Source organism: Abramis brama, assembly GCF_963993115.1.
Source record: "Abramis brama genome assembly, chromosome: 2".
In the NCBI taxonomy this organism is placed as follows: Eukaryota; Metazoa; Chordata; class Actinopteri; order Cypriniformes; family Leuciscidae; genus Abramis; species Abramis brama.
Window position 1 is genome coordinate 45,545,046 of NC_139964.1, and position 12,928 is coordinate 45,557,973.

Genomic DNA, 12,928 nt, shown 5'->3' on the forward strand with positions numbered 1-12,928 from the left:
TAGTTCTGGCATGAAACTTGATGGCACAGGCTGATAGCACTTTAACTCAGTGTTCTGGTTGCGACCCGGTTACACCGGTCGATCCGATTGAGTCGGTTTTACTGCCCTCACCATGTGTACTTATACATAGCTATGCAGCAAGCTTAACACTCCTCCAAAAAGTACCCAAGACAGAGCTGACTTCAAGTGCATTTAATGGAAGCGGTGTAAAACTGCAAAAAACAACAATAGAAATATGTTAACTTACAAGACACTTAGAAGATGTTTATCCTCATCTGATACATCCATTTTCAAATATAGATAGCATAGCATACATAATAGCATAGACAACATTCCAATAGTTCAAATTGTACACGCATCTAACATCTTCAAATACAACATCACAATATGACAAAACACCAAATAACTTTCATAACATTGATTTTAGAAAATGCTTAAATGCCTTTTCAAGAGTGAAGTATGAATGGAGATGGAAATCATCTGTGTGCTCTCTCAAATGCCTGACAACAAAATGGCTGAACAGCGCATGCTGTACTTAAATAGGGGCACATTACCTCTAGGGGTCGCTAAATTGCAAACTGTTCTAATCTGATCGAGAGAACATGTAAACACTTGATCAGACTGCGCATGTGCAATGACGTTGAAATAGTGTAATGACGTATGACGCGCTGATCGAGCTGTTCTTCCTGTTAAATAAAGTGTCATATTAAATGAGTGTTCCGTCATTATAAAATTCTCCTTTCACTCAGCGTCTGAAGTGGAGCAGGACAACGTCCCACCAGTCCTTGTTTTGGATTCTAATTTTTACTGCGTGATCAAAATAAGCAGCACGGCACAACGGTTCATATGCTCATTGGCTCCAAATTATGACCAGAAATGGATAAATATTAAGTCTGCTGGCTAAAACAAATAAAGAACCAATGTAAGAGAATAGTTAATAGAGTGCCAAAGTGATGACGTCATTTTGTAGGACAACCCGGAAGTTAGCGGCGCATGGGTTCCCTCGATCGAAAAGCAATGCATTTTCCCCATAGACTTTTGGAAAATCGCAAAAAATAAGATCTGTGTTCAACAAAGAGTTGTGACCCTAACACGTTTTGTCTATCAAGATAATCTTTACAAGCTAATCCAAAATTTATACATTTTGAAGCCTAAATAAAGCCGTCAGATATAAAATGCTAACAGTAGGCTATAAACGGACTACAGCACACCAGCACACCATGGTCGCGGATCAACGTCATCATCAAGCTTCTTCAAACTTTATTTAAAAAACACGCTCGCTCATTATGATCTGCGCTGTGTATGAACCTATTTTTACAGTCTATGGTATGAACACTTATCCACTTTTTCATGAGAAATATTGCCCATTCATTTTTTCCAAAAATGTTAGAAACTAATTTTGTTTATGCGTGCCTCTCTGAGATTTTTTTTAATCTTTTGTTAATGTTTTATTTATTCGTTTATTATTTTGTTAGTTTATATAAACCTTAATATTATTTTCTTTGTGATTAAGATTATTATGCCTGATCATTGTGCCCCAAATAAACTTTAAAGATTATCTTTCACTGTATTATGTTTGATTGTATGTTTGCATACCATTTGCTAATTCGCCAGGAAAAAACGCGCTTTCTCAGAAGCACTAACGTTATGGCCGTATCAATTTCCAGTCCTTTTTCTTAGACGATAGAAAAACCATAGATCGAGGAGAGAACCACTATAAATCTGGACATGAACAGTGCAGCTTAGATTCTGGTTTACTTGCCGGTATTGTAAGGGCCAGCATGAGGGACAAGGTTAATCGAGTCTTGATAAGTAAAACTAGGGAGAGATAGAGGAGTTATAATAGTGTTCTATGTATTTAAGATAACTATACAAATAATCTCTGAACAAGCATAACACAGTTAAATTCCAAACATTTAATATAATAGTTGTATATAATTATATATGTTGAATTTAAAGAGAATTGTCCAATAGCAAATGCTTATTATAATATATTATAATTAAACCATATATGTTCCCTAAATAAACCACATATACTAATTTTGTTAACATTTTCTAACGTTATATATTTTTACCTGGTAATCCACAAGCCCCAATGTGAGAGCCAGTGTAGTAAATTTTATCTCACATTCACATTACTGTGAGCTGACTGGAGTGTAGTTACAATAGTATACAAGTAGTATACAATAGTTTAACATTTAATTTGTGTGTCAGACAGGCAACTTACAGTGCATTAAGGCTATACATATCAGCGTGTTCTCTGGGAATTGTCCACGTTTATATAGCGAATTAAATATAGTTAACATTTACTACTAAAATAACAAAGATTAATATCATTGTTACCTAATGCCTTAACTGCCGGTAATGCTGTTTACAAATACAATCATATTATTATAAGTGGGTAAAAGCCAAGTTCACAAATATCAGGGTGCAGGACCCAGCCTTTCTATAATTATATCCAAACAAGTTACAATAAAAGTCAATAAACCAGGTATTATTTTGAATATTTTAATTAAACATTTCTCAACGTAACGTTAGCCTTTAATAAAACTGCAGCGGATCTAATCTATTAAACAGTGGCAAAGTAAACAAGCTTTTAGATATTTTAAGAGAAAGACAAAAGGTATTTTAGCTGTTGATTTGGTTATGAAAAACGCTTATTCTTGCTACTGCTAGCCTTTTTTACTCCATCTGGCACGAACCCAGAGTCTCCGCTGGGTAATGTTCATCGGACGGAAAATGGTCAAACGAGATTTCATTCGATGACTTGTGGTTGCATCTCGGGACAAAACAAAAATAACGTTATGTATATTAACTGAAAGGTAAACTTCTAAGACCGTGAAGCTGAAACGCGGGCTCGTGAGAGATTTCATGTTTGTCATGATGACGTCTAAAGTCCCCGCCAAAGGATGTAGTCCCTTTTAGCAACTTGTTAGCAACCACCGTTTTTAAGACACAATAAAGTAAAAAAAAAATCACAAGCAGGTTATAACTGGTGTGTTTTATGTCATAGATCAAAACGTGAAAATATTTAGAGGCTTTGTTAACCACAGACCTTATTTCAGGCGATTTAGCAAAAACCCATTCAAAAAACCCATAGACTTTAGGGCGAGGGAACCGGTAGTGCTAAAATGCTAACTCACTTCCGCGTTTTGGCCTACAAAGTGACGTCATAACTTCGGCACTCTATATGCGCAAACAGTGGGAAACTCTGTATATGTGTGCAGTGTGCGCATGTCAACGAAAACAAAATTAGGAATAGGCTGACAACAGCTAGCTAGTTTGTGTGCGACACTACGAGTCACCCTTTCCTAAATTCCACCGCGTCTGGATATCATTTCAGAGCGACAGTCTCAAGTGTCACATTGACGTGAGTAAAGAAAAAAATCAGTTTGCCTCATAGTCTGCCTAATTATTGAAAATGTTTGTGTTTTCATGAAATTAATTATAAGCATACGGTGTAGTCTAGGTCCTATGTTTATTTTCCGCCTTAGTGGGTCGCCATAGGCAAAAGGTTGAGAAACCCTGCTTTAAATAATTTTGAAGCGATCACATCATTATGAGCTGCGGCTCAACATTCAAACAAATACCGGTAGTGTTGCTGTTAGCAGTCAGAAAGAACGCATCTGGAACCAAGATAAGTGAATGATGTTTTATTCCACATCTCTGCGCAAATTGTGTAGTCCGTTTACTCCTAAATGGAGCAATCTTTACAAATTTAAACTAGCTAGGAATAACAACTATTTACTAGAGGACAAAAAAATATTGCTGCAGTCTATTTAAAAATATTAAATTTAATTGAATGATTTAAAAAAAATGGTTTTGAATGAATAATTCAATGACTCACTCATAACTACTTCATTTGTTTCATTACTGGATGAATCAGTGTTTTTGAACAAATCTTTTGAATGAATCATTCAATGTCAAATACATTAACAGTCACTTGACGTCACCTAGTGGTTTAACGATGTAATGGATACAACTGTTATTTGAAACGCCATGTTAGTTTTAAAAGGTGATTTGCTCTTTTGACTGCTAAGGTAGATTTCCGTGTTTATATCCAAACTATGAACTTTTATCTCTACTTCTGTGATAATTTGGATATTTGTAAACAGAAATAACAATACTGTGTGGTTCAAAGATGTTGCCAATAATAGCAGTGGGCATTTACATAGAAGTCTTAAAAGGGGACATTAGATGCCCTTTTTGCAAGATGTAAAATATGTCTCTGGTGTCCCCAGAGTGTGTATGTGAAGTTTTAACTCAAAATACCCCACAGATAATTTTTTGTAGCATGTTAAAATTTCCACTTTTGGGGGGGTGAGCAAAAACGTGTTGTTTTTGTGTCCCCCCCTTTAAATGCAAATGAGCTGGTGATCCAGGCCCCTTTTCAAGAAGAGGGGGCAGAGCTTTAATAGCTCATACCAGCAACAAAATGGGACAAAATTCACGCACTGAAAATATCAGAAACTGTCAGTAGCGGTGTTCAGTTCGAACCGGAGTCGGACAATGATGCCTACAGAGCCAGAGAATATATGCTGCATTGAGATGTAACTGTAATGAAACTAAACTATGCCTGTTCTAACTTATGTTGTCATCTTACTTTTATCCACTATTAATACAAGCCTGCTGTAGCAGACCCCTTCTGAATGATGGCCAAAACTTTACTGATGAGTTTTATGAAGTTCATTGTACATCACACAAAACATGAAGCATCCGTTTTCACTTCAGAAAATCACTGTAAGAGATGAATAAAACGGTATAAGAAGTGTGCATTAAAGTCTTATCCATAAACTAACTCTCTCCCTTGCATTATCATCAACATACACATCAAATTACACAAAAACACTTACAACTAACAGTAAAAAAAAATATACAGAGCTTGTGTATTTTCAGGAGGTGCTTAATAAACTAGTAAAACATTCTGTTTATTTCTTTTTACATTTATATCCGTAATACAACTCCTATGAACTGTAATAAAGTGTGCACACTCCCTTTCATTACTGCCGTAACTAGTATCGCTCCTGGGACTATAAGCTGGATCATGAACAGTTGGTACTGATCCATCGAGTAACAACTTTTTAACAAAACCTGTTTTGTATTTTCCCTTTGTATTGACCCTTGTTCACAAAGCAGTTTGGTGTAAAATGATTCACTCAGACATAAATAAATAAATAAATAATATTTTTGAAGGGAATGTGCCCCCATAAACTTAAAGTAATCCACTGCGTCTTCAGCGTCTCTGATGTCGGAAGTAAATGAAGACTGTTATGTTCACTCTTACATCCAACAACATTGCTAACAAGACATTGTTGCTGCTCGAGAACGGAGAAAATGGTGGACAGTGTACAACAGTGTACAACAGTCCGTCAGCGGGGTCATACTGCTCAGAAAATCAAAATGGCTTGATAATTTAGACGGTTAAGGATTTTTGGAGATTTTTGGAGTTATATTTGTAGGGTGGTTGTCCACACACTGCTAGGGCACATTCATATGCAAACACCATGTAAAATTTAATTTTGCATCCAATGTCCCCTTTAAAAGAGATCCACCTATTTAAACAGTGTTTAAATCAAAGGGCAAATCCCTACTAACATTTATAAGTACACCTCAGGAATCAGAAATAAAAAAATGCAGTTCATGACCACTTTAAAAAGTAGTTTCCTTTTTTTTTTTATTAACATGCCTCTAAATCGTATTCATGCAATAATCATTAGATTAGCATTACAAAATTATTTTACACTAGCTTATATAGCAATTCTGTCATGTTCTTGTGTTTTCAGGAGTTCCTCGACAGGCGTAAGATGACAGAGTTTGGTAATCTGTCTTTAGTGGATGAAGGTACAGGGGATGGAGACGGAATAGAGCTCAGTCTTCCCGGAGTCAAGAGAGGTGAATCCACTCATTTATCAATAAACCTGCTAATCAATTTTAACTAAGGGTTATGCTTTTAGGAGCATTGAAAGTATAATTGAATATAATGTTGCTCCTAATGCCTTTCTCTCCATATCTCTCAGGTGATATGAGCTCCAGACGCTTTAAACCAGAGATCCGTGTTAGCTCTCTCCGCTTCTCACCTACTGGTATAGTTTTTGTCTATACAATACAACACATTAAGAGCAAAATATATAACAAATTGCACATTAGTAATCCTTTCAGTATATTTCTAAACATTCCCAACATTCCAAGACTTCCCAACTTTTTCATTAAATAACGAACGGAATGAAGTTTTGGCATTCTTCTCCATTCAGGACGCAGTTGGGCAGCAGCCTCCACTGAAGGTTTGCTGATCTACTCTCTTGACGCTTCACTGGTGTTTGACCCATATGATCTGGACATGGATGTCACACCAAAAAGCATACGGCGACAGGTGACGAAAAAAGAGTGGGCATCTGCAATTTTGCTGTCTTTTCGTCTGAATGAAATTCCACTAATAAGAGAAGTTCTGGAGGCAGTCCCTTATGACCAAAGTGCGTTCCCTTTTAAAACGCTCACATCTGTTGTGATTTCTTGTCATATTCAAAATGCTTAATTTTCTTGTCATTCTTTACATGTTATTGTTTGGATGCTTTAGTTACAGTGGTATGTAGCTCACTTCCAGATGTGTATGTGGATAAGCTTCTAAACTTTGTGGCCTCAACATTAGAGAAGTCCAACCACCTGCAGTTCTACCTCAGCTGGGCTCAGTGTCTGCTTACCCTACATGGACAGAAGCTCAAGAATCGGTCAGCAACATAACTCTTTTCAGAATAAGCTCACACTGGTTATTGAATTCTTATACTATTTGTGCCAGGGTTTTTTTTTTTTTTTTTTTTTTTTGCAAACATTTGTCAATCTCAACTATTCAGCTGTTACCCAAGTAATTGAAAACATGTAAATGTGTGTATACAGATAGATGCTCTGTTCTTTATTTTGATATATTGCATGTTCAAAATGTTGAATGTTTTGGCTGGCAAATTTATTTAAAAAAAATGCTGGTGGGGAAAGAGTTAAAATATATATATATATATATATATATATATATATATATATATATATATATACACACACACTCACCTAAAGGATTATTAGGAACACCATACTAATACTGTGTTTGACCCCCTTTCGCCTTCAGAACTGCCTTAATTCTACGTGGCATTGATTCAACAAGGTGCTGAAAGCATTCTTTAGAAATGTTGGCCCATATTGATAGGATAGCATCTTGCAGTTGATGGAGATTTGTGGGATGCACATCCAGGGCACGAAGCTCCCGTTCCACCACATCCCAAATATGCTCTATTGGGTTGAGATCTGGTGACTGTGGGGGCAATTTTAGTACAGTGAACTCATTGTCATGTTCAAGAAACCAATTTGAAATGATTCGAGCTTTGTGACATGGTGCATTATCCTGCTGGAAGTAGCCATCAGAGGATGGGTACATGGTGGTCATAAAGGGATGGACATGGTCAGAAACAATACTCAGGTAGGCCGTGGCATTTAAACGATGCCCAATTGGCACTAAGGGGCCTAAAGTGTGCCAAGAAAACATCCCCCACACCATTACACCACCACAGCCTGCACAGTGGTAACAAGGCATGATGGATCCATGTTCTCATTCTGTTTACGCCAAATTCTGACTCTACCATCTGAATGTCTCAACAGAAATCGAGACTCATCAGACCAGGCAACATTTTTCCAGTCTTCAACTGTCCAATTTTGGTGAGCTTGTGCAAATTGTAGCCTCTTTTTCCTATTTGTAGTGGAGATGAGTGGTACCCGGTGGGGTCTTCTGCTGTTGTAGCCCATCCGCCTCAAGGTTGTGTGTGTTGTGGCTTCACAAATGCTTTGCTGCATACCTCGGTTGTAACGAGTGGTTATTTCAGTCAAAGTTTATATATATATATATATATATATATATATATATATATATATATATATATATATATATATATATATATATATATATATATACACACTCACCTAAAGGATTATTAGGAACACCTGTTCAATTTCTCATTAATGCAATTATCTAATCAACCAATCACATGGCAGTTGCTTCAATGCATTTAGGGGTGTGGTCCTGGTCAAGACAATCTCCTGCACTCCAAACTGAATGTCAGAATGGGAAAGAAAGGTGATTTAAGCAATTTTGAGCGTGGCATGGTTGTTGGTGCCAGACGGGCCGGTCTGAGTATTTCACAATCTGCTCAGTTACTGGGATTTTCACACACAACCATTTCTAGGGTTTACAAAGAATGGTGTGAAAAGGGAAAAACATCCAGTATGCGGCAGTCCTGTGGGCGAAAATGCCTTGTTGATGCTATAGGTCAGAGGAGAATGGGCCGACTGATTCAAGCTGATAGAAGAGCAACTTTGACTGAAATAACCACTCGTTATTCTCGATTTCTGTTGAGACATTCAGATGGTAGAGTCAGAATTTGGCGTAAACAGAATGAGAACATGGATCCATCATGCCTTGTTACCACTGTGCAGGCTGGTGGTGGTGGTGTAATGGTGTGGGGGATGTTTTCTTGGCACACTTTAGGCCCCTTAGTGCCAATTGGGCATCGTTTAAATGCCACGGCCTACCTGAGCATTGTTTCTGACCATGTCCATCCCTTTATGACCACCATGTACCCATCCTCTGATGGCTACTTCCAGCAGGATAATGCACCATGTCACAAAGCTCGAATCATTTCAGATTGGTTTCTTGAACATGACAATGAGTTCACTGTACTAAAATGGCCCCCACAGTCACCAGATCTCAACCCAATAGAGCATATTTGGGATGTGGTGGAACGGGAGCTTCGTGCCCTGGATGTGCATCCCACAAATCTCCATCAACTGCAAGATGCTATCCTATCAATATGGGCCAACATTTCTAAAGAATGCTTTCAGCACCTTGTTGAATCAATGCCACGTAGAATTAAGGCAGTTCTGAAGGCGAAAGGGGGTCAAACACAGTATTAGTATGGTGTTCCTAATAATCCTTTAGGTGTGTGTGTGTGTGTTTATATATATATATATATATATATATATATATATATATATATATATATATATATATATATATATATATATACAGTATATATATATATATATATATATATATATATATATATATATATATATATATATATATATATATATATATATATATAAAAAATCTTTTTAGATAATATATAGATTAGTCCCATTTTGCAGTGCTGTATTCAGAGTATCAATATTGTTCTGTTGTTGGTGACCACCGTAAGACTGGCGTGTGTAATTTTTCAGATCTGGAGCCATACTGCCTACTGTGCAGCAGCTGCTGAAGAGCATCCAAAGACACAGTGATGATCTGTCCATACTGTAAGCTTTTTTTTTTTTCACAAATATTTACTAGTTACACAATTCTAAAATAGAAATGTATGTATTTATTAGTTTTCCTTTCTTAGTCATTTTGTGGATAAAGTTTAAATATAGTTCAATTCTCTATGTACTCTGAACAAAATTATAAACGCAACACTTTTGTTTTTGCCCTCCATTTTTCATGAGCTGAACTCAAAGACTTTTTCTATGTACACAAAAGGCCTATTTCTCTCAAATATTGTTCAAAAATCTCTCTAAATCTGTGTTAGTGAGCACTTCTCCTTTGCAGGGGTTTGGGGGGGTCGGGTCAGGATCTCATCACGGTATCTCTGTGCATTCAAAATGCCAATAAAATGCACCAACTTTGTCCATAATATACGCCTGCCCATACCATAACCCCACCACCACCACCATCACCACCATGGGCCACTCAATCCATAACGTTGACATCAGCAAACCGCTCACCCACACGACGCCATACATGCTGTCTGCCATCTGCCCCTTACAGTGAAAACCGGGATTCATCCGTGAAGAGAACACCTCTCCAAAGTGCCAAACGCCATCGAATGTGAGCATTTGCCCAGTCAGGTCGAGACCCCGATGAGGACAACGAGCATGCAGATGAGCTTCCCTGAGACGGTTTCTGACAGTTTGTGCAGAAATTCTTTGGTTATGCAAATCGATTGTTGCAGCAGCTGTCCAGGTGGCTGGTCTCAGATGATCTTGGAGGTGAAGATGCTGGATGTGGAGGTCCTGGGCTGGTGTGGTTACACGTGGTCTGCAGTTGTGAGGCCGGTTGGATGTACTGCCAAATTCTCTGAAACGCCTTTTGGGGACGGCTTATGGTAGAGAAATGAACGTTCAATTCACGGGCAACAGCTCTGGTGGACATTCCTGCAGTCAGCATGCCAATTGCACGCTCCCTCAAAACTTGCGACATCTGTGGCATTGTACTGTGTGATAAAACTGCACATTTTAGAGTGGCCTTTTATTGTGGCCAGCCTAAGGCACACCTGTGCAATAATCATGCTGTCTAATCAGCATCTTGAAATGCCACACCTGTGAGGTGGATGGATTATCTCGGCAAAGGAGAAGTGCTCACTAACACAGATTTAGACAGATTTGTGAACAATATTTGAGAGAAATAAGCCTGTTATGTACATGCTCATGAAAAATGGGGGCAAAAACAAAAGTGTTGCGTTTATAATTTTGTTCAGTGTATATTTAAAACACACCAGTTATTAATCAGGATTAAACATTTTTGTTTTCTTTCCAGTTGTGACTGGAACATTTACAACATTCGCTATGCCGCTGCTCTGTCCAAACAGAGAGGGATGAAAAGAACAGCAGCAGAGTCCCTCAGTGATGAAGAAGAGTCGTCATCAGAGGCAATGGACTCTGCAGATGGTGAGGAGAATATGATGAATGAGCCTATAATGGTGGAAAACTGAAGTGCATATCATGAACTTTTCAAATGAAACAGAGCCAGCACATCACCCAAATAAATGGAAAGCAGGTCAGGGCTAGGACAAGGAACAGGAGGAGATGTGTTCTGTTTTTTTTTTATTTGTGCTGGTCTGTTTATTCTGTCAATGTAAACAGGCATTCTGTACCTACAAACCTGCTAGAACGGACATGATGCATTTTAGATTTTTATATATAAAATGAACGTGCTCAACTATTGATAAACCTGTTGATAATACTTTTTTTTTAATTATTATTATTCTTGTATCCTGAAAGATGTTTTGTTGTATTGTGTAAAAAAATAAAATGATTTAAACATAGGAAGTGTTCAGAGTTTCACTTTAACAACACTTTAAGAACTTATGAGCTAATGGATTTTATTTTATAAAAATAATAGACTTAGCTTATCTACATGGACTAATAATGCTTTATTGAGCATGGCATCTCCCAAAGGATACCTGTAATTATTTGTCCCATTTCTTTCTTTTTTTCTGCTGTTCTAATGCCAGGCTTTGTGGCAGGCTGTCCATTATATTTTCATAGAATTGCATATTTGGCATAGAATTGTATAAACCAGTGTTTCTCAACTGGTTTGGCCATGGGACCCACATTTTTATGTGAAAATACAAAATATACAAACAGAAAAAGCCATCTTCTAATCTGCCCAGTCTTCTGCATTTGGCCACATGTTCTCATCCACATTACACCTGATACCTCCTCTGGCAAGGCATCTTGGGAAGAATTTTTGGCATGCCTTATCCAAATGTGGCAGTGTTCAGCTGTGATGTCTTGGCATGCAGCATCCATTGCATACAGGAGAGACATTTGGTCCTGTGGACGATGGTCAAACACCTTCCATGTCCAGGGTGAGAAAAACTCCTCAATGGGGTTGAGGAAATTAAGCCAGCCTTGTCAATGTAGATCATTTCATATGGGACTTGATTTGCCTCCAATTTACTAATTTCGTTATACATGTTTATAGTGACAATAAAGGTAATCTAATAATCCAACTCCATGACTCTCTGCAAGTAATCAGACGCATGTGTAAATTCTTTGCTGTATACCTACTGTATGTCCTACTGGTTTATAGTAGTTTGCTTTAAACACACTAATGTATAGTACAATAATGACTGTATTACATAACCTTACCTGGACGTATTGGTGATGGAGTTCTTTGATGTGCTCACCATTCCAATCAAAAGGAACTTTCATATAGTTGTTTCATTCGGACTCTGTGTTTAGCTAGAGTCCGAGAAATGGATACTATGCTGATTGCTGCAATGTTCCCAAAGACAAGGTTGTCCTCTACAACTCTGGACTGAATGTCCTTCAGTTTTATTTAATTGTCAGAAATCACCATGTTGACAATAGCAAGTTCCTGTTCTTCATTTAGGAGCTTTCCTCTGCCCCTTGAGGGAGGTAGACGTTGAATCCTTAGAGAGACAAAATACAGTTACATATTAGAGACCGGAGGCATACTGTCTCTGTAATACATGGTAAAATGATTTACACTTTGCAGTAGGAGAAGCCCTTATACAATATCTTACCTGTTGGATGACAATGGATGCCACTGTGTCCCGGCTGAGATTTGGCTGTACTCGTTCACCAGCCATTCTGTATGATACTGTAGCCCCTGGTTTATGACATGGTCTATGAGAGTAGCTCTTATTTCATCAGTTACCCTAGCTCTGACCCTTCTTTGAGCGCCACCACGCATTCTAACTCCTCTCCCTCTACCTTGTCCTCGTCCAGGCATTCCCCTCCCTTGCCCCGACCTTAATTCAATATATATATATTTGCATAACTTCAATCAGCTGTGTTTCAGTTGAAAAGGAATAAAATACAGGGAATATACACTCACCTAAAGGATTATTAGGAACACCATACTAATACTGTGTTTGACCCCCTTTCGCCTTCAGAACTGCCTTAATTCTACGTGGCATTGATTCAACAAGGTGCTGAAAGCATTCTTTAGAAATGTTGGCCCATATTGATAGGATAGCATCTTGCAGTTGATGGAGATTTGTGGGATGCACATCCAGGGCACGAAGCTCCCGTTCCACCACATCCCAAAGATGCTCTATTGGGTTGAGATCTGGTGACTGTGGGGCCATTTTAGTACAGTGAACTCATT

General features: G+C 37.9%; 1 protein-coding gene across 1 annotated transcript in view; it reads left to right on the plus strand.

Moving 5' to 3' along the window:
• Positions 1-11,114, plus strand: part of pwp2h (PWP2 small subunit processome component) — a 29,063-nt gene extending 17,949 nt beyond the window's left edge. The window contains exons 16-21 of the mRNA XM_084106840.1: positions 5,784-5,892; positions 6,018-6,083; positions 6,252-6,470; positions 6,575-6,725; positions 9,256-9,330; positions 10,607-11,114. Of these exons, the coding sequence (XP_083962966.1) occupies positions 5,784-5,892; positions 6,018-6,083; positions 6,252-6,470; positions 6,575-6,725; positions 9,256-9,330; positions 10,607-10,781 (795 nt within the window). The 3' untranslated portion in view covers positions 10,782-11,114. The remainder of the gene's footprint in view (positions 1-5,783; positions 5,893-6,017; positions 6,084-6,251; positions 6,471-6,574; positions 6,726-9,255; positions 9,331-10,606) is intronic.
• The last annotated feature ends 1,814 nt before the right edge of the window (positions 11,115-12,928 follow it).